This window comes from Apteryx rowi, unplaced genomic scaffold (genome assembly GCF_003343035.1).
Source record: "Apteryx rowi isolate R43461 unplaced genomic scaffold, aptRow1 scaffold_438, whole genome shotgun sequence".
NCBI classification, from domain to species: domain Eukaryota; kingdom Metazoa; phylum Chordata; class Aves; order Apterygiformes; family Apterygidae; genus Apteryx; species Apteryx rowi.
This window is the reverse complement of record NW_020450692.1, coordinates 180441-207674: the sequence shown is the minus strand read 5'-3', so window position 1 is coordinate 207674 and position 27234 is coordinate 180441. Positions and strand designations below refer to the sequence as shown.

Genomic DNA, 27234 nt, shown 5'->3' with positions numbered 1-27234 from the left:
CAGCAAAGGTAAAGAGGAGTTAGTATCAGAGGTATCTGATACACATTTCTAAAAGTAAAAAGCCTTTGGCACTAGTCTTTTGACTATCTCTCCTTTTAAACCAGAATTCAGGAGCCATGTTTTCCTAATTCTTTATTTTTTGGCTCATTAGATGATGAAGTACATCAAATAATGCCACCTGTGACAGCTACTTTGTGAATTACACAGTTACTGACTAGTAACTGTGTTTAAGTCATTTAGTCCAATTGCAGAAGCCTACAATAGGCTGTGGTTTTCCTGGTGACTCAGGTTAGATTTGAACTGGTAAACAAGAGCTGAAAAAGTCTTCATTATACCGTTACTCTCATAAAGGCTTCTTCTACCTAGGCATCTATCGGTTACTGAACTGTACATGAAAGGGGAGGAAAGTTCTGTAACTGTTAAGCAATTTCTGTTAAACTGAAAAGGGAAGTGTTACTCGCATCATTGGCCAAGAGATTATCAGCTTTTATGGTCACAAGTAATTGAATGCCCAACCCAGGATGCTGGGGGCACATTGCTACAGTGTGCAGTTTATTGAGCAAACAAAAAGCAAGCAAGCACAATTTAGCAATAACTGGACTTGAAGAGCCTCATGCTTTCAATGCCTTTTTTCCTTCCACTTTAATGATGCTAATACAGATCATATCAGTTTGGTTGTTCAATAGGAAGTAATACTGTTCTTTCTTTCCTTGACTCCAAACTGGAGAAATCAGATATTTGGAAACACAACAGTATTAAGCAAATTATAAACTGTGTTATCTTAAGAATGAATCTTTCAGTTAAACCAACCAAAGTCAGAGCAAAGAATGAGGTTAGATAATCTCTTTGCGTGATATACAGTACTGCAATGTGTTGACAACCAGAACAGGGGAAACGAGCCAAAAGGCAAACTCTCTAGACTACCTCTCTAGATGCTGTCACCCTGCACTGCCCCTTCTGGAAGAGTGCAAGATAAACTCAGACTGGTTTTTAGTTGTAGCAGTGAACTGGAAGAAATCTGCTTCAAAGTCAGGCTTCCCCTGCTGCAGGCAACCATCTCATCTCTCATCTCATCTCAACCATCTCATCATCTTTTGGAAACAATCAAGCTTTATTCTAAAGCTATTTACATTTCTTCTTGTCAATGATCCTGCTGCTTCAGGATCTTACTCAAATGAAGGTTTGAAATCTTTTCCTAACACCCAGACTAAAATTACTAATAGCCAGTTTTTACCTAATTAATCTTTAGCCAACATCACTCTTTCGCTTAGTGTTTCTTTCCCCATGCGCTTTGTCCTCTGACTTTATTTTACTGTGATAAACAAGCCAGCTTCCATAACATTTTCATTTCCATTAACTTTCCTCTGTACCAGACCCACTTTAAGCCGTTATTTTTCTTAAAAAATAAACAAAATGAACAAAATTCAGTGCAATGACATCATCTATTGTAAAAATAAATCTTCCAATACATCCTAGGATATTTTCTGAAAGCCCTATCTTAGTCTTGGCTCCTATTTATCTTGTATTCAGCTAAAACTCCAGTTATCCTTCCTCCTATGTCATTTTTCAACAGATGAGTTCTCAGAGTGCCTTCTTATGAACTTGGAAGTATATGATCTTGCACATCATACAATGACATTTAATCCCCCCTGCCAGTGTTTGTTTTTTTTTTTTTTTTTTTTAACTCCAGGCCTTAACTCCATGGTATCCTTGTATAACCTTCTGATACTCCCTCCTACTGATTCTGTAACTTTATGACTTTCCTAACTCTTGTATCACTATCACTACTGAAACTATAAACGAGATAGGTATACAGACCAAATTTGAAGAGTTCTATAAAACTTCTTCCAGTCTGATAGTTTTCCTTGTTTCCCTCATCTCCATTTGACTTATCACCATCTTCTTCCTATATTGTATAAATACCTTGCTGATTTACAGGTAGACTAGATCTGCCACATTTCTTCTGCCTAAAAAATCAGTTATTGGAAATACATTGGTTCTAATAAATAAATTCACATTATATTTTATCAAGTTTTATGAATAAGTTTTCTATTATGGAAATAATACATAAAGCACATGTGGGAAGTCTCAAGTAAGCAATTTTAGAAAAGCACAGCAGCTTCTTGCAAACTCTAGGAGTCTAGGCTTCAAGTGATCAGTTCAACAATTTCAGAGTTCAAAAGGCAAGATAGGAAACGCAAGCAATAGATACAAATGTGCTAGGCTTCCTGGAAAAGCCAAATACAGGAAAAGGTTTTAAGCTATTTTTGTTTCATTTCTTAAAGGAGACTCACATATATGGTTATCAAAGCCCCATTTTGATTAGTATCAGGCTCAGATAAGCTGTGCTTGCTGAAGATATGCTGAAAAGTGAGCCATGAGGCACATAAATAATTTAAATTCATTTTATGACACTCTCCGTACTTAGCACAAGCTAATGCTATTGCAGAGCTTGGTTTCCACTCTGCACTCTCAACAAACAAATAGGGAGCCCCTCTGAGGAATAGAGATGGCTTTTCTGAGACCGCAGGAGTGTACTTCAGTGTGTTAAAGTCCCAGAGTATTCAAAAATGCTCTGAAGTTGTTCAATTTTGGAGAAAACAGTGATTAACCTGAGGTAGAGAGGCACTAAAAGAGTTCTCTAGGTACTAGAAAAAATTTGCAGTTTGGCTTATACATGTCAAATCTGCATGCATTGGTGCATTGATGAGAAGAGCTGGTGATCTTTTAAGGGACTGTACATAACACATCTTACATACACAGACTAAATAAAAATTGAATTTAGTCATGCAATGAATAGCTCTTCAGGCCATGCAGAACTCCATAGATATTTGCAGTCCTCTTTTAAGTTATCTACACCTGGTTTTGTTCTAAACTGACACCACGTTTGTCTGAGTTGTAGCTGTTGGCTTTCTGATGTCACTGCCTTTCATCGCTGAACAGCCCTTGCTGTGATCCTGAAAGTCATTCAATAATTCATTCACATCTTCATGAGAGTTTTTTTTTGCATTTACAAGTCACTTATGAGAAGTAAGAAGTGTGCAACCCCATACTCAGGGCTGGACAGGGATCTAGAAAGAGAGCCAGGAAAGCACCACGCACAGTTCAAGGAAGGAGAAGTCGCCTTCCCAGGTGCATGTGACGAAGGATGTATGTTGCAACTCAGAGCCTGCATAAACTTTCTAAGATACTGCACGCCGTATCCTTTTTTAAACCCTCTGTGAAGACATTTCAAACTACAGTACCAACCAGTGCCTATTACTGTCTATTACTGTTAGCAGAACAGGAAGAAGAGACTCCTAAAAGCAGTAGAGCCAAGGTTTAAAAAAGTTTTTGTGTGTGTGACAGCTCACTGTCCAGACAGGAAAGTAAGAGATATTATACATCTGTGAACTGCAATGCTAGAATGGTTTTGCAAGTTTTTGCTATAATAAAATCATTGAAGCAGGAAGACATGAACAAAGATAATAATCACAATGTATGGCACTATTAACTATTTAATTTTTCAGTGGAGTGCTCCAGTGCTTTTTACAGTAATAATGGCATGGACTCTTGTGCCTGCATACACCTCCTCGAGATAAAATGCTTTTCAGAACTCAGCAAGGAAACAACTTTGATTCAGAAACTCAGAAAAGACACCCACACACATTCAACTGGCATCGTGTGCTAGCTTCTGAAACACAGCCACCACTATGAAACAGGAACTAGCCCCTAACTACTCAACTTTCACAGCTCTTCAGGCAAATGTAAAACGTATGGAAACCCCAGGATTTCATGAGAGGTGGAATGAGAAGCATTATTTAAGGCTTCATGGTGTTCTCATTTTACAGCAGGACAGTTCAAATGCTACTTCTTTATCTGAAAGAGAAACTATTCTACCCACTCCTTTAAAAAGTCTGAAAGGAGAAAGACAGAAGCCTACGCTTTTGTTTTTAGTTAAAGTTCAGAGTCTGTTCTATTTTAATCCATGCAACTATGCTCTTGGCAAAGGATTCCTCCTAAACCATTAGTCAGAAATCTAGGCGAAGGCTTTACAGTCCTGTAAAGAGCCAAAATTATCCTTGCCCAGGCACCAGCACAGGGACAGAAGAGAGGCAGCATGTGACTCCCCTGTTTAAGGTCACTGGAGACTCAGGTGACTTCTGTCACAAAACATGTCAACCGTCCAAACAGCTCCCTGCAGGAAACAGTCCAGATGGGCTTTTTCCCAGAGTGCAGAAAAGCTAGGATGCAGCTTTGCTTCAAACTCACCCCTGTGTAAGTGCTGCCTTGAAATGCAGCCTTGGAGCCCTGGCTGACACTGAGGCCACCCGAGGACATTTTTTGGGGCAGGACGATGCTACTGCCCTCTATCCCGCACCTACAACAGGATCTAAAGAGCTTTCAGCAGGAGTTACAATAGGGCTGGACTAAGTCCTGATTTGAATAAAAAAATTTTCAAGGTGGAAAATGTCATAGCTCTACATTATCCAGAGATAAAAATTAACTCTTATGTTTATTGGATACAAATTTGAAAAAACACCATATAGCAAATAAATCAGTAACAGTGCTGAAAGTGGAGAGAATGAAAGATTTCACTACTAAAATCAATGTTATATGGGAAACTCTGAAAAACTGTTTCTTCAGTGGGTCCTTTGTTTCTTAGCAGATCCTATGACAGTTAAACATCTTAATTCTGGCAAACTTCTTGACTACTTGTTACAGGGAAGGTTGTGACAGGTTGAAAAACTGCTTTGAACTCTTAGCTGTAATTTTACGGGAGGGGCGGGGGGAGTCCTCAGTAGATTCTTAATGGACAATAAAGAGGACAAAAATGGTCAGAGACAGACCAACAGCTGTGCCAGCAGGTGGAAATGCTCCTTCCAACAAGATTTGAGTTTGGCCCTGGGGACTTTGTCTAAAAGCAGCATGATGTGGTGGCAGGGACAGATTCTTCCCTTAGGGAATTCCACAGGCCTCAGTGGCGTTATTTAGGAAGCAGCAGTAGGACCAAATAAGCTCTGTCAGAAACCTGCTTTTAAATAGTAGTAATAATAATAAAAAAAAAGTAAAAAGAAACAATATATAATGATACAGAAGCAGAGTTGATTCTGAGTTAAATGCTTTCTGAATTTTCCCAGGAGAGATCTGAAGCACTTAGAAAGGAGAAAACAGCTTGTACTACCACTGTGGTGGAAGCAACCATCTTCGGTTTAAGAATAGCTACACTTTTTTTTCCCCTCCATGGTCAGCATTTCACAGGGATTTCAAGGAGGGGCAAAAAGGCAGCAATCAGGAAGCTTTCAGAAAAAGATGAGAGAACTATGGCATCAAAGGGGACTTGTGTTATCAATATGGAAATCTAAGGGGAGGATTTAAAAATGCATTGAATTCATTTTTTTAGTAACAAAAGAAGGACAGAGCATGCATGGCAGAACACAGTTACCTGTGAAGGCCTGAATTCCTTTGACAATGTTTTTAGGTTATTTGCTAGCGTTTTTTGCAAAACGTTGCTCAGTCTCCCAGGAAACTGCAGAGAGCCACTGCTGCACAAATAAATACTATTAATCTCAGGTCTTAACTATACTCTAACATCTACTCACTTATAAGCGCAGAAGCCCCCCCCAGCCTGTAAAGCCCAAAAATTTCAGGATGGAAAATGTCATAGCCCAGCTGACATGGTAGGCAGGTCTCAAGAATGACAAAATCTCATGCTGGAGTGCAGGTTCAAAACCCTAAATTGTCTAACAGTCTGGTCTCCACTGAACTATATACATGGCAAAAAACAGGCTCTCCCTAAAACAAATGTTATAAGAGAAAGCTATACCCAAAGACAATGTCTAATGAATTTGAACAAGAAAACATGGGGACTTTGAAGGCAAAGTTAAAACTGAATTTGTTAACAGAATTTTGTATTTATCTGTTGAATACTTTGCGGTAATAATTTGTGAAGTGAGAAGAGACAAGGAAAGCTTCATTGCTAATACAGCGTAGTCAAATACTTTCATCTTTTTCTCTCTAATCGCAGATGGAATCAAGAAAGTAGAAACCAAAATTTAAAAAGTTTTTCGAACATTTGCATGCATTTGGTTCTCTTATCTGACGGAACATCAAAAATGGGCAACAGACTCAAGTCTGTTGCATCATTTTTCCTCTGCAACAGGAGGATTCACAGAAGACGTGTACTGAGGTAAGCTGAAAGGTATAAAAGTTTGCTCTTAGGAAAATTGTATTTAATGCTTTTTCTAATCTTATTAGGATCAGGACAAGAATGCAGTATGCTGGAGTGTATTTCCACTCTTTAACAAGAAGGAAAGGACAGTTATGTGGTGCTCAGCTGTGTGGAGACAGGCAGAGTCTGTTCAGCAGCAGAAAGTCCTGAGCTTAGAGGACTGAAATGCCTGAGGAAATTAGGTACGTGGCTGATGTCAGCTCTAGCTAAGCATCTTCCAAGATGCATGAATAGAGAACATGACAGTAAAGGGAATGCTGGAGAACTGCTTTTAGACTTTGTGACACAGGCTATATAGAATTAAAAGTATGCCGCTCTCTTGCTGTGACCTGGCATTCAGTGTGTACAGGCTACATTCACTCACACCAGCAACAGCTATTAGGAGAGGAGTATCTTTCCGAATTTTTGGACTGATAGTACAAACTTTTAAAAACACGAATGAAAGAATGATTTAAGTGGATAACCAGGTAAAATTTTTGAAACAAGTAATTTACAAGCCAAAGCTCAATTTTCAAAAGCATGTTGGGCACTTAAGAGCTCAAATCTCATTCAAGTGCAGAAGAGGTTCCTCAATGCCTGTCACTTTATAGTACAGAATTTTGGTTCCCAAAGGATTTTTTTTGGCCTAATAATTCATCTCTTTGCTATGGACTTACTGTATCTGGGAAGTATGTTCCAGGCACCTAGGGAAAGAACACTATATTAGAAAATAGATAATTTATTTGTAAGAGATTTATTTGTTAATTAAGATGGAAAAATGTTTGCTTTCCTCCACCTGTTCTAGGCAGCATGTAAACCCACGTCTCTTGTACCTTCATCACCCGCACAGCAAAGGCAGCTCTTTCCTCTACCGGGAAGCCATCAGCAGTTTCTCAGTGACTAATTTGGCTCCTTTCTCATATATATTAAACCCTCATTCAAATAAGGACTGAGAAATGAACCCCTTTTCCCCTGTAAGGCTTTAGAATGCAATCTACAGTAAATGGTACATGTAAATGTTGTCTAGAGAGACCCAGACAGGTTCCAGAAACATGTTATAAGCAGTGTTCACTCTGAACACAAGCTGATGCATCATGGCAAGCCATGAAACAGCTGGGCTTAATTAATTTACAATTAATGAACATAAATCATAGACACTACACTTAGCTCTGTAACAGTTCTGTCCCAAATATCATCCGACCAAATCCCTTGTTACACTGTGGTGTAACAACCCTTCCCCTCCCATGCCAGCTGACCTCTTGCTATTTCATTGCTGCCTGCGGCCTGGGGAGACTTTTCCCTGCACTTCAACAGCCGGCTGCACTCTGGGAAGGAGACAGTTCATCTGGGGCTGCCCCGAGAGCAGCTCTGCCATCCGGAGATGGTCCCATTGCACCCCTCTGTACCATTTTTGGGGGGTTGTTTCAGTAAATTCTGTGGGAAAAAGGATATATTATCTCAGATGCTTCACTACTGCATTTATTGAGGAAAAAAAAATTGTATGGAGCTGATACAAAGACTTTTGACAAGAAACAGCATCAAACTGCACATGAGATACCAAGAATGCAATCTGGATAGTTCAAGACCAAAGTTCAGAAAGAGTGCAAGTTACACCAAAGTTAAAAACACTACTGTAAGTCCAGTTCTCCTTTCCTATCCCCTTTTAGTTCATTTGTATAAAACAGAGTTGATGAAAGCTCAGTTTCTTCAGAGCAAGTAAGGAAGGAATACTGATAATTACATATACAAGTGCAGGCATTACTCTGAAGAAACTAACTGTGGCTGGGAGTTAAAGGAAGTTAGCAGTCCAGCTGGCCTGTGTAAACATGCAATAACCATACCTGCAGGCTGACTGACCCCTCTCTTCTCAAAATTCGGGCATCAATCTACCAACAGCCCTTTGCCACTCTCTGGACCCTTTGTGGATTGCAAACCACAGTTTGTTAACCAACATCTAAAATGACACACAAGCACAGTGAAAAATGATTACCCCAACATGTTTTTAAAATCCTCTCTCCAATTTCTTTTCCTCTGCTGTTAAGCAGGCACAAAATAAAAGAAAAAAAATCCAACTGAAAACAAAATTTGTGCCATGTAACAATGTTTTTGGGAGACTGAATGATAAAAAAGCAGCAGCACCTGGAACACAGCAAGAGGCTGTTCTAGTGAACAGCCCTAGAGACAGCAGCAGGACAGAGCAAAGAAAGGAAAGGAAAAGGGGATGAAGCCATCAGTTCTGGCAGAGTGGAGAGGCTAGAGGCCAAAATCTAGACTAAAGCCTGGGATGAAAAGAATCAAGTAAGATTTTCTGACACTACTACAGAATTTAGGCAGACAGCAAATTCTGTAGCTAGATTCAAAGCCTGAAGTTCTTGAACTTGCATACATACAACACAAGTCTTACTTATTTTGTGCAAGACTACTAGTATGAGATTGAAGGACCAAAATTCAGTTTTGCTACAGAGGAATTATTGCCTGCTTTTAGAAAACCTGTGCTATTTAACTACTTGTGTATATTGAGCAGCAGAAACACATTTAAGTATCTGTTGGAGCTCTCAGAACAAAACCCCATCTGAATTGCGGGAGGAAAAAAAAAACAAACCAAAAAACTGAACAGTTTGAAGTGGGTTTGTTTTGAGGTGTTTTGGACCACACGTTGCTCTGTGAGTATTTAAAAAACAACCAAAAGCTCCAAAAGCTTTCTGGGGCATAACAATTGTCACTTTAAAGTATTTTGCACACCCCTGACCACATTTGGTTCCTCCAAAGGCTGTTTCTGGATGCAAAATAGATATGCTACATGATAAAAAGCTACTTTATACCATAATGTGGCCATTATTTGTTAACATCCTCTAGTTCTACTTTTTAAATTCAGTGTAACTTGCTGCAAACGCAACTATAGAGAACTGATATAGTTAATTCAGCCACTGTACGGACAAACACAAGTATTGGTATTGGCTCCTGTTATTTCTCCAATAGCAGTAAGTTCAGCTGATTTCAGTGGATATTTGAAAGTTGCCATATTTCATCTGGGTCTGCCATGAAAGTTTAAAAGGAGTCAAATAACCCTGAAGAAAGCACCACAAAGAATTCACAATTCTCATTGATGACAATAGTTTTTATTAGAAAGAATAACAAAGTGCTTTCTATAGGATACAATTAATACAGAGTTTTTAGGAAGCTTTTTTTTTTTTAAATGGACAATTTCAATGTGATGATTTTTCAGTGCAAACAGGGCTCTCTAAGATTCTCCTATGTGTAGAGTTTCTTCTCTGTACACAGTAGTTCAAACATCTGTGCTTTTGACAGGTGTGAAACAGTACTGAAAAGTCCATCCTTTAAAAAACAGAGGTTATGTAAAAAGCTTTTAACATGTTGCATTGATTGACAGGAATTACATCATTTATTGTTTAATACAGGTTTAGGGGACATAATTCTCTCATACAGTTCTACACACAAACGCATAAAGGTGCTTTCAGTTTTAACAAGAATAATAATCATATATACCAATATAAACAACATTATCAGTTTTCACTATATAGACACAAGGGAAATTGTCTTTTTTTCTTCATCTTTTTTTTTTTTTTTTAATTAACCTTCTGATTTTGAGCTAGGAACATTCTTTGAATGCTTGGTGCTTCCTCTGCCTTGGAACTAAGTTTGGATGGAAGGAAGAAAGAAAACAATGCAAGGACTGTTCACTCATTTTTCCTCATTTGTGATGCACATTTACAATTAGATTTCTTTTGATACATATATGCCCCATTTTATTGCATTTCATTTTCAACTCCTTGGGTCTGATTCTGTCCCAGTCACATTTTTCCCTTAACTCCTTTTTCCTCTCCTGCAAAGGAGAGGGAAATATAAATATAGCAATAGCACAAAAATTAGGACAGATGATTCTATGCAAATTCTTATATACAATGGAATGTATGAAACAAAACAGGTGTATACCTGAACTTTATCTTCCATGTGATAAGATTTTTTTTTCTTTTTCAGTCAAGCTAACTCCATTATGAGGGCTATTTTTTCAGGTTTTTAAAAATGTTATAGTTACCTTTAAGAGAAACCATTAAAACTTCATTATACACAATTCTAGTCCAAAAACTAGACCCATAGCTCATGTGTTTACAGACATGAGCGTGAAAAGAATAACTGAAATGACTGCTCATGAGTGAAATAATCGTAGTTATGCACATAATAAAAGACTACATGCACATAAATAGTTTCCTTGCCTAATTAGTCAGCCACACCCTTGGTTCATTGTTCCCCAATTCCCTGTGTACAGAGCAAAATCACCGCTTCAATACTACGTGCCTTGTCACAATACAGTGTCTTTACACAACGGTGTTACTGCAGCACGATATCACATAGACACTTTTTCCTACAAGACAAAAGGAACTGGATGAGATCCTCTGAAGAGTAACCTGGTTGTGGGAAAAAAGGAATTTTTTTTTTTTTTTTGCTAAATGACAAAATGCTTTTGCAGTACAGTCCTTATACAGGAGAAGAATACACGTAAAACCACCATTAAATCTATACGAATATGCAAAGGTATAACAGAGATTCTATTTTTTGAGGGATTTGAAAAAAGAACAGTTTACCCTTAGGCACTTGTGAATACAGATCTCCTACCCCCAGGTTCAGTGTGCACATGGTCTTTGCTTTTGCACTTCCAGTTGTGAGTAACAACACTTGTATCCAGGAATACTTCCTGTTGTCACGCGTTTCCACGTTTTCTGCACAACTATTTAACTAGGTGCTAGTCAACACAGGTTGCATCCTAAAGGCACACCTGGGCCTCAGTTCCAATCCATGCCATCCTGCTGATGCAGCAGCGTGTCCCCGATGCACGGCCAGCGTCACAGAAAGCATCTGAAGATTTGGACAAAGTCTCGGCTCCTCAGAAGGTAACTGTGCATCAACCCACCATTCATTACAAAAACTGAAAGAACTTTCTATAGATCAAATTTAGGCACATAAGGACTTTAAAAGGAGCTGGGCCTTCACATTCATTGCCCTGAATAGCAATTATTTCAGTGATAGGAAAGGTTGTAAGGACTGGGGCCAAAGGTCCTCAAAATAGAGCCCAGCAACCAACAAGATCCATGCTGGCATAAAATCTGCCTTGAGAATCCAGTTGCAGGACTGGGACAATACAAAAGCTTCCCTTGACTTCAAAGGTCTTTGGAAAAGACCCAGCATTTTCAACTAAAAACTCTTGAGTTGTTAAGCACTGCTGGTATAAAAAAGTTTTAGAAAAAAAATCACTGCAAAAGCTTAAGTAATTTTCTGTAACTTTCACATATTACATCTCTTTAAACAAATGTATAATTTAATTCTAGAGTAGATAAAGTCAAATTTGTAATGAAGTATTATTAAAAGTAATGTACAGCAAATATTAAATTGGCCTATTTAGTAAAGATTCTGTCTCATTATACTGTTCTCCTTTAATTGAAGGCTTTCAACTCATTCTGAAATATATAGCACTTCTCTGGAGTGGCTCCTATGCAGCCAGAGTGTATTTTGTACCTCCTCTTGAATATCCTGTTCTCTGACCTAGTTTGCCCATAAGATGGGTCTACAGATATGCACTTTTGATGCCTAGTTTGGAAATAAATCAAGTAATACTACTAAATAAAATAACCACTTGATTCCAACTACATTCTTGTCTTACAACAGGATACAGGCCTGATTTGCTTATATAAGCAAAGCTTCTCCCTAGTCTTAGGTGCACACTGCAGTAAATCAGGAGAGCATTAACTGATCTGGACTGTTATCTACCTAGTTGTTGAAACACTTCACACTTGCACAGAAGACTGCAGAGGAAGTAGACAATATTCTAGCATACTGTCTGCAATGGCAAATGCCAAATACTGCAGCTGTATCCATCTACAAAGTCCATGAACTATCCAAATATTTATCTTCAGAAGGAGGGGGGAGGAATGGCAAGAAAAAAATAAATAGCAGCAGGAGTCAAGTACACGTTCACAAACAAGGCAGATCTACATTTGACCATTTGGCCAACACAGGCTGGGGCTGTGATTCTTCCCTAGCCCTAAACAACAACAGAAGCCTTGTGTGAAGTCATTAATACCAGTATAAAAGCATTTTTCTGGCATAGCTTGTTCCCTGGAGGAAAGCTTGCTATAAACTACACTAACCAAAGATGCTTTCAAGTTGGGAAGCTGCATCCACCTTATGAGACATTTGTCATTGTAGTTCTGTTAGCAAACCTCCCTAGTGTAGATGTAGCTTTTCAGCAATGAACTAGCAATTTATGCAGATTCAGTAACAAACAGCACACAAAAAGCCCCAGCAATAAGCAAGGATACTCCCACCAAGTGTCCACTTTAAACCAGACAGCGTATTTTTACTGTACAAAATGAGAGCATTCAGAGGGGGGAAAAAATAAAAAGACAATCCTTGGACTAAGCCCCCAAGGGTGGAGGAAACAGCACATTACTTTGGACAATGCTGTATTGCAATCTTTTTTTTTTTTTCTTTGCCCTTCAAAGATGTAGTAGGCCTGCTGACTTTGCCTAAAATGCATAATTTTAGTCCCCCTCACCCCAAATCTTGGAAGTTCAGCAAGATAAAATTTGAAGCATTCAAAGCACCCATTTAAGTAAAACATATGAATCCACTGAATGGTAACAGCATTGTAATACCTACTCCAATAGGTATCTATAAAATGTTACTGTTGCACATAAATAATGACAAGGCACAGAACTGCAACTAGTCCAAGAGCTTGTAAGCCAAGAAACCAGAGCATAATCCAGAAGAACATAATTATTACAGGTTCTACTATCCGTTCTCCAAAATACATCCTTGTGAAGCCTATTCTGATGAGGCTTTTGTTTAATTCGCCAAAGAGAGTCCCCATCTTTTTATAATCATCTATTACGGGTTCTGCGGTGTGGTTTCTTTGTTCGTGCTGGACCTGCAAACAGAAGACAAAATTAGGAAATATGTTGGACAATCAGTTATTATTATTATAATTCATGTGAAGAAGTCTCAGCTGTTTCTACTTTAATGCATAAAATAAAATATACAGCAATGAAGCTATTCATTAACTCTAGCAATTGAAAACATTATGCACCTGGTGACTTACACATGACACTAAGGGTGAGGCTCACTTGTCTAAACTTGGGATATCTGGAATTATACTAAATAGAGACAATATTTTGTCTCCCCTCCCAATGTCCTGGTAGAGGGGTAAAGCTCTCCCAGAGGTCCTATTTCATACCTGCCAGCCCAGCATGGATGCCAGTGATACCCTAGGGCAACTACAATGAAATCGGATGTCCGTGTCTTCAGGGAGAGGATTTGACTGAAGAAATTTGTTATAAATCGTTTCCTGAGTATCTTCAGAACCACAAGAACTGTACAGAACAATTAAGCATAAACTATTAGGTATTTTCCACCAAAACACAGGAAACCGAAAGGGATACTATCACCACTGAAAGAAGGGCACTGAATTAGACTAGGGTAGAGGGTGAACATCCATCCTGGCTTGGGGTAGAAAGCAATGGAAGTCACGCAAGGGAAACAGCACAAGGACCACCCAGCCGCCGAGCGGTGCCATGAAGAAACGAGGCAGAGGGGAAGCGAGGTCCCCAGCACTCCCAAAAAGAAAAAAGGACTGGAGGCAAGTGTGGAGCAAGGCAGAAGTGGATCTTAAGGTGCAGATCCCAAGTTCAGACATCACTGCAAATAAGACAGGTTGGAGTTACTATTTCGACATGTAAATTGTAACCAGATTAGACCTTGAAATTACAGCTCTCTTTCCTCAGCATCCTGAGCTTCTTTGTACAAAACCTTATTGCCTTGTGCTTGGGTATGACAGGGTGAGCGCACTTTCAAGGTGACAGTTTTAAGTTTGCTAGTCCTTCCATCAGGTAGCAATGAAAACACAAGCAGCAGCTACTCATCGATATTTCAGTCAACTGATCGATAGGTCCACCAAATTGCCTGTAAACCCTACTTGCAATTAGTCTAGGTCTGGATTCAAAGCAAGAGCATATCTTCAATTATATCTTCAAGGGAGAAAGTCATTCTACTTCCTGTGGTTATGCAGCACAATCTCTGTAAGAAATACAAATTCCATCCAGCAGCAGTATGGACTCTCCATTAGAGACCCGGTAGTAAAAGTGAATTCTCATTCCAATTGAAAAGCATCCAGCAAGGACTACTGAAGGAAGGGAACATTTCCTAAGCCAAACTTGCAGGCCATGACACGGAACCTTCTGAACTGAACGAAGGTTAGCTAAAGTGCCACAGCTGCTACTAGTAAAAAAAGCTACTGTCCTTCAGTTGTGTGCGCTTGGGTAAAGTATTTCTCTTACTTGTTTATTCATGCAGATTTTGTTTTAAAATTCAGTAGTGAATCCCAGAAAGGGAGGAGTGCAGGACTCCTACATAATTGTATCTAATTATTATGCAGTTCTACAGAAGAGAGTCTAAACTTTGAAAACATCAATATTTAATTTAGTGTATTAACAGCAACCCTCCTTTTCTCTCTTTAGTTTGCTTCTCATGCACAGGTCTTTTTCTCCCCCTTTATGGATATGAAAACCCCAGTATTCAGCATTTTAGCCTTAATTCTGCTCATAATTCAAATCGCTATTAATTTCTCTTTAATTTCAGTGTTTCAGGATTAGCCTCTTCAAGAAAGGCAGAGCCTCTTTTGTGAGCCACTGCAGGGTCCAAATGGCAGGGTGTTTGCCACTGGGAATAAAATGTTATTACAGGAACTCTCATTCCTCTGTTCTCTAAGAGCAGGGAGACAAACAGGAGAAGTGCCGTATTATTAGCCTAAGTGGCCTATCGATCACAACAATTAGGAGAAAGGGTATGCTGGGAAGAAGAATGAAATTATTTGCTTCCTACCCTCAGAGACCACAGGGAGCACACGCCGATGAGACCGTGGAAGAGGTCACAGCGCAGTGTTCACCAAGTGGCTGCAGACAGAGCACTTCCGAGAGAAACAGTCAAGGGATGCAGGCGCAATTGCTGCACTTTCTAGAGAAGTAGTGTCAGCCTTGAGCTAGTGGCCAGGGCCACTGTGAGTGGGGAGAGGGGGGCAGGAAAAAAACCCAACAACAACACAGAAAAAAGCACTTCTTTGCCTCTGGATTATTAATAGTACTCAGCAACCTGCTGAAAGCCTCCTCACAGAGGAGGAACCATGGGGCACTGGGAAAAAGGTATAGCAAGAGGCATATGAACACAGGCTCCACTTCACCAGGCCAATTAAGCACCAAGACTCGTGTTCGTGCCCACATTCAGAATATTGCTCACTTCGGATCAGCTGCAGGGCTCAGCATTTCCCTAGCCTTCTCATTTTACTTTGACAAGCTCACAGCAAGAAACTGCCTATATTCTGTTAAGCAGGATACTGTGTAAATTCCAGCTTTAGCCTTTTTTTTTTTTCTTTTTTGAAGTAAGACTTTACCTCACCCTCCCCTTCTCAAACATGGTCGGATTCATGAATCCCTAAAACAATTACACAAAGCATGCCTTCTAGACAAGGAGACTGAAAAGTGTGTGTTTAATGACAAAACACATCAGTTATTTTTCCAAATATTTTACAGAGCTTACAAAAACTGAGAATGGCCATGGAAATTCTCAAGATTTCAAAGGCTACTTCAATTAATTCAGGCTGAGTATGTCTTGCTTCAGGCAACTCAGCAAAAAACAAGTGAAACTGAAAACAGATGATCAACTGTAACACATGGAAGGCATATTTTTCTTTACTACTGCGTAATCATTTCACATGCTGGACAAATACTTTTCTTCAGAGGTGGAACTAAAATAGAACCATTAGGGCAAACACCAATAACATTACAATACTCCAAATTGCTAAAAAATATTAAATAAATGTTAACATTGAAGCTAAAAGTTTTCTCGTTAATTTTCAGGGAGATAGTAAAATAGCATAAAGTTACACAGATATGCCAGTGTCTATCAAGCCATATCCTTAGAATGACAGATTTCCTTTTTTCCAAAAGAGCTTTTCTAAATATTTTTAGAAATTGGCTGTCTTCAGTGAACACACAGTTCCCAGTTGACTCTTAATTTCTGTACAACTATTTTCATGCTAAATCTTGCTAAATCATACTGAAGCTATAAAGACACAGCCATAACAGAAAAACATAAAAAAAAAAAATACTGATCAGGTCCATTCTGACCAGACACCTATCTTCAATGAAACAAAACAAAGATTCCCCACTTAGAAGCAAAAGAAGTTTCTGTTTCAAAGTTGTTACTTGTTTTAAAAATCAACAACCCAGACTCGGTTTCATAACTTATTTTACATAACACTTTCTGTATAAGAAAGGAGTGGAAGGAATTTCTTTATCTGCAATAGCCACTGCGTACGCCTGCTTTCAAGGCCTTCCCTGAGGCTTGCCCGCCTCCCCACAGCTGCCAAACGCTGTGCGGTGGGCACGGCCAGCTTCCATTTGCCCAAAGGCAGGAGGGGCTGTAGCAGAGGTTTATTTTATCCTCAGCAACTTGTTTGCCTTTCCTCACTGTTTGAAAGGCAGAAGTGATGAAGAAATTCAGAGGGGCAGGGAGGAACAGAAGTGCAGTTGGAGATACACTTGGATGCATGTCCAACAGATCTCCTGGAAAGAGAACAGCAGCACTGACTTCCCAGCTTCTCTGCCCTCCTTCCTCCTGCTGGCAGAAAGGCCCTCATTGAATACACACATACAGGATTATTCCTGAAAGAGAAAAAAGAATGGGGCTTTCCTGTTTGAATGAAAATGAACAATGTATTAGAAACGTTGATTGCATTTGTTTTGTACGTTAATGTTATCCAATTGAATTACTCTTTGCTGTAGTTTAAATTAATTTTAGACTTAAGTGATTTTAGTTATTTTAGACGTACTGGGATCCTCTACCCTGTTAAATCAAATTACACTAGCATGTTTTTTTACTCAGTATTATTTCAAATGCACAACCACTATATATGACTCCATTGCCTCAATTCCCCTTTCATTTTATATTCCTTAAATGCTTCCAAATTGATAGTGTAATAATTCTCTCCCCCCTTTTAATAGTTCATATTTGGTTTCTATTTTTGACTTACATACAATTATTTAAAGTTAAAAACAGAGTTACCATATAGGAAAAAAGGGGAAAATATCTGTGATCTTTTATGTAATTCAGTGTGCATGCACAAATGATGCTCTTCACAAGCCTATTGTAACACCTGGAGGTTGCTGTGAAGCACTGTGTGTTCTGTTGTCTTTTAAATGTTTGCTGTTATAAAATGACATGTTTTTCATCAGTAAAGCTGTCATCTACTGTCTCTCACTATGTATTGACAGAGCCAGAACCTGAAGATCCAAACCTTAGAAAACTTTCCTACAGAAACTTTGTAACCAGAGTTTCCCCAGTCCAAAATTTCCCCAAGTGGCTTAGGGGCTTACATGCTTTAGAGAGAATTACTGTCATGCCCCTCATGAAGACAGAATAACACAAAAGGAACATGTATTTTTTTTTTCCTAAAACTGGGGAAGTCTCTGAAGAACACACAGAGATGCTAAAACTTGTGCTCAGTAACTTTGAATCCAGTTTATGTGCCTACATCCCTAAAGTACTTTTGAAAAAAAGTCTCCCTTGTAATTAAATGTTTTTCTGGTAAAACAATAGAAAAGATAAAGTCAACTCAACCTACTGAATTCAATGAACATCTGGCTGTGCCGTTAACAGTTATGTTTGTCATCAACATAACACAGAAAATTATATATATTCTGACCACTACCTTTGCTTATGGCAAACTTCCATCACTTGCATTCAAATTCACTACTATCTATTTTCAGGAAAGCACATGATAACCTTGTGGCTTCCACGCGACGAGCAGATGCCATTCCACCTCAGCCTGAGAGCAGTAACTTTTTCTGGCTTGTCCTTTGACATCAGCAGCATTTTAGGCATACAGAGAAACATGAGTTCCCATGAGAAAACAATCCCTCCCACAAGAAACCATCTTCAAAGTGATTCACATTCTCTTTTCACTAGCAGAGATGGATAGCACTGAACTTTTCACAATCGTGTAAGGCTCATGCCTGTCCGTATCGCCCAAGCACAACATATCCACGCCAAGGCCTTTTTCCCTCTGAGTGCTGAGGGCACTTGGTTTCTCCCTGACAATTTGCAGGCCACACTGAACAGCCCCCAGAGGATGCAGGACACAACGGGGTCAGCACGGGACACGTACCTGCCCAACACGCTGGGAAAGTTCAGTTTTCCTGCTGCTAGCCAAAGCGAGTGTTGAAGCACAGATTTAGCATTTCTCTTATTTTCTGTTATCAGCACCTCTACCTTGCTAAAGGACGTTAGCAGTGATGCCTTTACGTCAAGGCTGAACATCCTTCTACAGCACCGCCAAGAAGCGCTGCCTGGTGAGGCCCTCCATCACCTACAGGCACAGAAAGGTGCTGTGGCAGCAGGCTCCTCGGCATGCGATAGAGCCTGCACGTGGGTTCAGCACGCTTATGTCACCCATGCACACGTCTGACACTTGCTGGAAGTGATGGATTAACTGACCATGCGCAGACCACCTCAGACATAAACCACACGGCATTTGCACACAGGTAAATCTCCGTGCACCCCCTAGGGCTGCTGCTCTTGCTGGAATCATTCAGGTCTCCCACTGGGTATGAAAAGTGGTTTGAAAGGAGCAACGAGTTGCTCTGGCAGCTGCAACGGCTGCCTCCCTCCTGCCAGCCTCTCTGAGGAAGGGCAGGCTTGCTCATCACCTGCCCTCTGCTGCACGTCTCCCATGCCAGGCACAATGCTGTGGGGCCACCCAGAAAGACGGCCGAGGGCTGGACAAATTGTCCAGAAGGACCATAAATTGGATGGATCTACAGTGACTGTAACATTTCTCAATCCTGTAAGTTCACTACAGCACTAGCTGTAATCACAGCAACAGTTTTAGATACAGTCTTGGTTTCCAAGCATTCAGTCTGCTGAAGCAGCAGCTTGGTCCAAAGTTTTCCACACTTACCATAAGGATCTTGAGATGGTTTGTTTTGTTTGTTTGTTTGTTTTCCTTTTAGTGTGTGGAAAAAATCATAAGTAATTGATGTGAATGAAGCAATTGGATGAAATTAAATAACCTACATTCTGTAGGAGGAGAGTGGATGAACATAAGGAATCTGTTCTGCCTAAAAACTAAGAATGTTTCTTTAAAAAAGAAAAAAAAAAACACTATTCAGCTACTCTGAAGGTATGAGATCATTCAGAACAAATCAAATACATCTCTCTTCCTCCTTTCTCATGATTAATGAATTGAAGAAATCTGACAGTCCTTTCTGTTGCTCAGACACCTTAAAAAATTTCCACTCCACACTTAACTTGACAACAGTAACAGTGAAATGGGGCACAGTCCTATCAGATTCTCTTTTCTTGCATCAGCTGTCTGGAAGAGCATTACACAAATGTGACTTCCAACAACGGAAGCAAAAGAAGTCTGACAGACTGGGAAAACACAAAACTACTCTGATGTGGTGCTGACTTAAAAGCTTGTTATTACACATTTAGGAAAGAATGCTAATGGGCTAGTAGGGGAAAAAGAAAAAGAAAGAAGGAGGTAGGAAAGCAGTATCCATGAAGAAAGTTCATTTCAAACACAGGAAAGCAGCAGTGTCTCTGAATTGTTTCTGACATGCCTCAGATCAGACTTGGTCACATTACCAGTTATATATATAAAAAAAGTATATTTTGGAGAATTATTTCCAAACTAGACAGAAAAGAAGCTCCTTTTGAGTTTAATAACAAATATGTGTTTAAAGATATCTAAATGAGGCATTAAAAAATTGGTTATCAAGAAATGCTAGGTTATCACATATACACCCCCCCACACACACATTTCTCTTTTTAAGTAAAAGTTTCCTCTACAGTATTTAGTCCTCACAATCTATTTTACTCCACTCACGGTCACTTTTATACCAGGGAACAGGTGGTGTATCTGATAGCTGAAGGCATGACTTAAATGTCAAAAAAAGCCCCCAAGATGTGACATCAGCATCATGTTTACTTACTGAAAAGTACTCAAATATTTTTGAAAGCTAGAACGTTAATGTTCAAAAAAGACAGCCTGGCAAAGTTGGTTCTTTTTAGAGGATGCCAAGTAAAACCGAAAATATGTAAGCTCAAACTTACTCAAAAATATGAGAAGAGAGAAAACGGATGACAGAGACTGTAACAGAAACAACCACAAGTCCCCTTCCCTCCAAAATAAGGGGCCAATTTCTATTGAGTTCAACAACGGAGGCAGGGACACCTACCAGCAAACACACAACCATACGTGTTTGACAGTTACGCAGCCAGCGAGAGGAGATTTGGGACAACCCAGCTTGGCAGCCTTGCCTGCATTCACGCACCTGGCTGACCATGACCAAACCACTGTATTGCCACAGACAGACTCTGGACATTTGCAACTAACTGCAAGTTCACTAGTGGTGGCCTCCCTCTCTATGAACAACAGTCTCACCTTGTTACAGGGCACCAAAACCAAACATTGCCATAAGGAGCACGACCAGGATTACATTCCATTTCATCATATTTAAGAGCATTTCTTACATTAAGGAAAAAAAAAAAAGGCAAAAAAAAAAAAAGGCAACCCCTCCCCCCCAAAACCACCAAAACTTGCCCAAGAAGAGCAAATACATTTAATGGAATTTTTCTCATTTTCTTCCTCTTCTATCAGGAAGAGAGTGGTATCTGCATCATTTGCTAGGATGAAACTAATGGTTAGTATTTGACCTTGTAACCGTAAGTGGTAAAAAGATCTTGATATCCTGCCAAAAGAATGTTAAGACAACAAGCTTCATGTAAACTGCCTGCAGAAAACCAACTGGGTTCATTTCTCTAGACTAAGTTTAATCTGATATTTAAATATTAAAATATGTATAGACTAGAATATGGGGAAAATTGTAATCACTTCTGGAAAAAAAACAAAACAGTGAAAAAAAATCAGGTTTAACTTCTTTCTCTGGAATAAAAGCACATTAAAAAACAGAAAATTGTTAATATCACGACTACTTTCAAATACTAGTAAAAGTCACATTCTTAAAGTTAAACGGGGAATTTTGATGTAAACTTGCAAAATAAAGACTGAGTTAATATTCACAGCAAGAATTAGCTGCCTCTTACAAAATAGAAACAAGATGTTTCTATAGAAACTAGCAACAACAGAGAAAAGCAACTGCTATGTATTAGCTATATTCAGCTTTTATGACAACTAAAGTTCAGGATCAACAGTTGCTGCAACAAACTGCGAAATGCCAGGAGCAGTTTTGTGTTAGTGAAAAAACTCAGGAAGCAGATGAAGAGGCTTTTCCAGATACTAAACTTATGTACACGCAGAGCGGATCAGACTTCGAGAGCAGTACAGTCTTTAGTGGATAACCTGTATTTCAGTCCTGGTATAGAAAGAAATGGGAATCTTAAACTYAGCCTATATCAAAACACAGGGAGTGAAAATGAGTAAATTCCTCCACTAATATTGCATCCAACATTAAAGCACCACAGACAGAAAGGCTGCCTGGGAGGCTCCGAGAGGCAGAGGTCAGGGAACCCGGCCAGCTGCCCCGCTGGAAGAGCTGCAGTCTCTCTCCTCTGTCTCGCACTGCTCTCTGCGCTCTTCCTTCACCTACACAAAACACTTCCACTACAACCCTTGCAAGGTTATACCATCCCTGCTGTAAGTTTATAGAGACTTGATAGAGTCATTTCTGATCAATCTTTTCCTTAAATGTGACAAAGTATACCTGCAACACCTAATTTCCTCAGGATTTTGCTTTATCAAAGTTCCCCTACTAAAAGTTATCAGCTTGACCCAGCAGCACTTTCAGTCATGCAAAAAAATTACAATGCACCATACAGTCTGTGGTGCTAGTCCACTACCTTGCTGAAAACTAACTATGGTTATTTTTTCTTTCAAGAAGGAGAAATTTCTATTCACTTCTGACTCTAGAATTTTTCCTTTAAGAAAATGATCTCCATATTATTAAATCTGGAGTACTGCGTCCAGTTCTGGGCCCCCCAGTACAAGAGCGATGTGGCACTACTGGAGCAAGTGCAGCGAAGGGCTACAAAGATGATTAGGGGACTGGAGCATCTCTCTTATGAGGAAAGGCTGAGAGAGCTGGGCCTGTTTAGCCTGGAGAAGAGAAGGCTGAGAGGAGATCTTATCAATGTGTACAAGTATCTGAAGGGAGGGTGTCGAGAGGATGGGACCAGACTCTTTTCAGTGGTGCCCAGCGACAGGACGCGAGGCAATGGGCACAAAATGAAACACAGGAAGGTCCATCTGAACATGAGGAAAAACTTCTTCACTGTGAGGGTGACAGAGCACTGGAACAGGTTGCCCAGAGAGGTTGTGGAGTCTCCTTCTCTGGAGATATTCAAAACCCTCCTGGACGCGATCCTGTGCAACGTGCTCTAGGTGACCCTGCTTGAGCAGGGGGGTTGGACTAGATGACCTCCAGAGGTCCCTTCCAACCTCAACCATTCTGTGATTCTGTGAAAGCAAAGCATGCTATACAATTCTATTATCACACTATACAATTCTATTGTAGCTGCTACAGACATTTCTGAAGGGGATTTTTTCCTCTTAAAACCTCGGAAGTCCCAGTGATGCTTTTTAGAAAAAGTTGTGGTCATGTATTATTATAGAGCTAACAATCTCCGCAGTAGATCCCATTTGTAGATCTAGAACAAATTTAGTACTAAGCCATCCCTGTTGGATATTACTATTTTCAGTCCAGAAACAGATCTCAACAACTGCAATCAGGAGAAACCTACCATTTTCAGATTATCTCAGAGTGGAATAAATTCAAAATAGCTTTTTAGCCTTATGCATGGAGACTTTTGTGCCTAAAAGTTTACTTTAAAGCATTCTTGGCCTCTACTGTCTTATGACTGAAACTACATAGTTCCAGGCAACACGGTATACATCAATCCTACAGCCCTGTGAACAATGAAACATTTACAGGAGGGATACCACAAATTTGTTGAAACCAGAGGATGATTTTGTCTCTGTTCAGTCTTTCCATGATGGAGAAATACCAGTAATACAATATATTGGAAACGTATTCAAGAAGTTTAGAACTTCAAACCCTTTAAGACATTTGTACCTCTTAAAAACATCTCAATGGAAAATACAAAAAATATTTATGATAGCTCTTCTGAATCCATCTATGGGAAGATAAAATACTCCATCTATAGAGATAAAATACTGTTCAAAACAATAACAAAAAAAGAATCCCAAAGAGTTACAAATTCAGGTTAATAAAAAGGTGATTGCCTGAGCTATTTATTTACTTGTAAATACACGTGTCACAGATTAAATCTTCATTTAGACGTTTTCTGGGAGGAAACCATGATTTTAGCTTAGCTGCCTGACAGCACTTTGGCTTCTACTTATCCTAAATGAACTTGAGGTGAAAATCCTGGCTTCACTGAAGCAAACTGGAATTTTGCCATTGCCTTCAAGTTTAGGCAGAGTTGCAACCCTGACTGTTAAGAGTGAAACCCACTGAAGTCTATACAGACAATAACTTTCAGTACAGAATTATCTATAAGAAAAAATATTTTCATGGAAGTACATTTTCTCCTGCAAAGTAGTTTGAGGATAAAAGAATAAACACAATTTTACAGAGCCTGGTGTGAGCAGGGCAGGTCACTTCTCTTCCTTCCCCTCAAGTATCTTCTCAGATACTTTTAGACACTGCTTATACTGTTATACACTGACAGAGAACAAAAATGTAGCAATATTAGCTAGCCTCGTTCACTCAGTTTTAAAAATAGAGAATATAATTCTTGTGCATTGCGTGCACTGAAAGTTTTTTGTCCAACATGTAGAACCAGTGACCAAGGAGCATGCATACATTGCCTTCTAACCTCTGACTTACAGTATTATCAATAAATCACAACAGCTTTTCTGAAACCCCTCTTGCAACCATTTAAGCACCTAGAACAAAGTAATACTCTTATCCTAGGCACTGTAATTTTGGGGTTAAGAGTGAGAAAGTACACTGTATTATGTTTTCCACAACTTAGCAGTCTCACAGTGAATGTCCAGCTGAACAGTTTCTCTTCTGGCACCTCAAATTTCACCAAATGTTCTGCAAACTCCAGCAGCAGTGCAACAGCTCGGGACTCCTTTGCGGGGCGAAGCAGCACGTGACCTGCCCCTGGCGGCTGGTACCTCTCAGTGCCTAGGAGGTTTCTGTTTGTAGTTCAACTCTTGGAGCTGCAAACATAAAGGTGGGCTGCAGTGTCTCAGAGATGGGAACACACAGGGCGCTACTGCTGCATTTTTATGGATACAAACTAAGAAAATTTTTTAACTTGAGAGTTCACCGACAGAACAGTGCATCCATCCCTGAGGAAACTTGATCTCCCACCATGGACATTACTAAGCATTTAATAAGGGGTAGAAAACAGCCACAATGCCAGGACGTTTAGGAACTAAGCTCTGCTTGCTGCAGCAGAACTTGGTTTCAAAGTCCCTACGAACGTCTCAAGTGCTCTCATCATCGAAATAAGTAATTCTACAGTCCATTACAACAAGGGGTTCCATAGGCTATGTATTACATTTAGTAACATATCCTTTTATTCTTTTAAAAATGTAGCTGTCACTAACTTCATTAAGCAGGTTCTTGCTGACCTTGCTTTAATAAGCTTAAATAGAATATTAAAGCCAAAGGGATCAGCATTTCTTAAACAGATTTATTTCCCAGAGAGTACCCTCATTTAAAGAAATATTAAGGGGTGTACATATTATTATTTAGGTCCTGCTAGTCAAGAAGGGTATTATTTTAGCATTATACCACTAGATATGATCTTACACAAACTGAGTTCATTTGGGAGAAAATGGAAAAATATCACTCCCAGGTTATCAGCTTCAGATCTTCACCTAAAAAGCTCTCAAAAAGTCAAAGGGATTTGCTTTTATACAGACTTCTTTACTTCAATCAGCCTAGAGTAATAACGATTTACACCATTGTCAGGGCAGAATTTGACTCTTTTACGTCATACATAGCACTGTAAAATGGCACTCACAATCATATTTCAGGACAGAATATGAAATAGGAAACATAGGCTGAGGTCCAGCTGTTGAGTTAACAGTATAAACACCATCAGCAAACACAGTAACAACATTAGGCCGCTACAACCAATTCTGGTTAAGTATCTACTCTGGAAATTTGATTCCTGCAATTTGGAACGCTAAGACTCTGCAGCAGCCTTTCTGTGAGGGCAGGGCACTGATTATTTCAAGGGAAATCTGAGCACATTTATGAAAGCAAAACAGGGACAGCACATGACTAGACCTGATGACCCAACAGCCCCCTCCCCTCTCCCCCCCCCCCAAACTATATTCCTATATCTTGGACTTTCTGCCAAAGTTTGCATCAGATATCTCTGCAGTAACTCTGCAGCTAGCCTCGGTCCTCCCCCCCACCCCCCTTTTTAAGGCAAGCAATGTTCCTAATTTCCAGATCTGGTCTATTATTTGTCCATACGTTAGCACCTCAATACACAGGAAAAAGAAACAGCACACTCCATAATAATATTAAAATATTTCTAGTAAATACATAGCAGCCTTTTTTCCCCTCTCACCTATTGAAAAACTCTGCCTACCTACCCCAATATTATGCCTCAACTCGTTGGAAAGGGCCATGATCACTACCTTTGCCTGAGAAGAGCTGGAAGACTCAGCCAAGCGTGCTTGTGGCTACTCAAGTGGTACCTTTCCCAAGTTCATTTTAAAACATATTTAGGCAATATCCCTAGGCAGTTCTTCAGCCTGGACCATCCCCTAGCAGTGTTGCTCCTGAAACCACATTAACACACTTGGTCACTCCGCCAGAAGCAGAGGTAACCTCTGGAGAGCTCCTCCTGCAGCAAGGAGTTACAACCAGCTTGAGGGCATTAACATCTCAGATTATCTGATGCAATATCTGACCTCTTGTTTCAGGGAAGGAAGACAGCAGCCAGAACTAGGGAGCATTTCCAACTCTTCTCCCATGGTATCTTGCACACGGGTTTCCATAAACATTAGGGAAAGAAGGAAACACAGAACGGAACTGCTTTGCCTCTCTGAATACATCCTGCCTTGCTCCACATTCGGGCACGTACACATGCACACGCCACGCACCTGCTCTGTTCCATTTTTCCATATAAAGGGACGTGAAAGCCACACTGCCTTATGTAAATGGTCAATGAGTGAATTCTCTAGGATCAGTTTCCTTCAGAAGAGGCATCCTCCTACTGTCTTTGAAGTCAGGTGAGTAGTATGAGATATTTTCAAGTATTAAGCTATTTCTAGCTGTGAAAATTTCTAACAGCTCATTTATGATTGAGTCCAGTCACTACAATCTTATATAAGTTTTCAACAGAAATAATTAAGAAGTAAAACTGTCTGGAAGTTAGTTTGAGATGTACTTCAGCAGCTCTCTCTGCCCATTTACTTAAGCGTTCTCAGGCATTCATAATGGACTGTTACATTTAAGTACCGAGTAAGAAAAAGATTTTTTTTTTTAAACAAAACATCAATAAAGGTGCATTAAAAACCCTGCCTTTGTCTGAACATACAGACAATGGTGTCTAAAAAAAAAAAAAAAAAACTGACGCAAAGAGTGTGTGGAAACCCGTTTTACAATTAACAATAGGGAAATTTACAGGGCTCCTCTCATTTCCTAAGAGAATAGCCCACTTCCACCACGCAATAAAGATGCGTACCCTAAACAAACCGGGCAACTTAAAAAAAAAAAAAAAGTTGATTGTTTCAATCATAATACAGTAGATTGCTGTAAGTAACGAAGAAAATAAAAGCTTAAGTTTTTGATTGAACAGGAACATCGCTTTGCTTTAGAGACCTGAATTACCCGGGAAGCGTCAGCGAGGCGTTCGCCCAGGTGGCCTCTGTGGTGCCGGGGCGGCGCGGCGCGGGGACGACCGTTACGCATTTGTTACGAGGCACTCTCCATGAAGTTTCTCAGAGAAAGCAGCGCCCG

The 27234-nt window shown here is 39.7% G+C and overlaps 1 protein-coding gene and 1 long non-coding RNA gene across 8 annotated transcripts in view; one reads left to right on the top strand and one right to left on the bottom strand.

Moving 5' to 3' along the window:
* The window catches only part of LOC112971362, a 21297-nt gene extending 10637 nt beyond the window's left edge, over positions 1-10660 (top strand). The window contains exons 3-4 of one of the 2 annotated variants that reach the window (XR_003255321.1): positions 6008-6393; positions 6996-10660. This is a non-coding gene — a long non-coding RNA (uncharacterized LOC112971362). Of the gene's footprint in view, positions 1-6007 lie in introns of both variants that reach the window. The other variant, XR_003255320.1, reaches the window with a different exon arrangement.
* On the bottom strand, positions 9764-27234 carry FAM241A (family with sequence similarity 241 member A). 6 transcript variants are annotated; one of them, XR_003255319.1, is made up of 3 exons: positions 24284-25530; positions 15083-16920; positions 13051-13133 (listed from the first exon to the last, which is right to left on the bottom strand). XR_003255319.1 is itself a non-coding variant. In XM_026076721.1 (2 exons), exons 1-2 carry the CDS (start codon positions 27184-27186, stop codon positions 12888-12890), a joined length of 336 nt encoding a protein of 111 aa, XP_025932506.1. In that variant the 5' UTR covers positions 27187-27234; the 3' UTR covers positions 9764-12887. The 6 variants fall into 6 exon arrangements, 4 of the variants coding, with proteins under 4 accessions (XP_025932506.1, XP_025932507.1, XP_025932508.1 ...); XM_026076721.1 differs by lacking the exons at positions 15083-16920; positions 24284-25530 and adding an exon at positions 27097-27234 and having other exon boundaries at positions 9764-13133; XM_026076722.1 differs by lacking the exons at positions 15083-16920; positions 24284-25530 and adding an exon at positions 27106-27233 and having other exon boundaries at positions 9764-13133.

Coding starts and splice junctions, on each gene's coding strand:
- FAM241A (XM_026076721.1), bottom strand. CDS start 27,186: ATGCGTAACGGTCGTCCCCGCGCCGCGCCGCCCCGGCACCACAGAGGC. Junction 13,134..27,096: donor ACGCTTCCCGGGTAATTCAG/GTCTCTAAAGCA, acceptor TTCTGTTTGCAG/GTCCAGCACGAACAAAGAAA.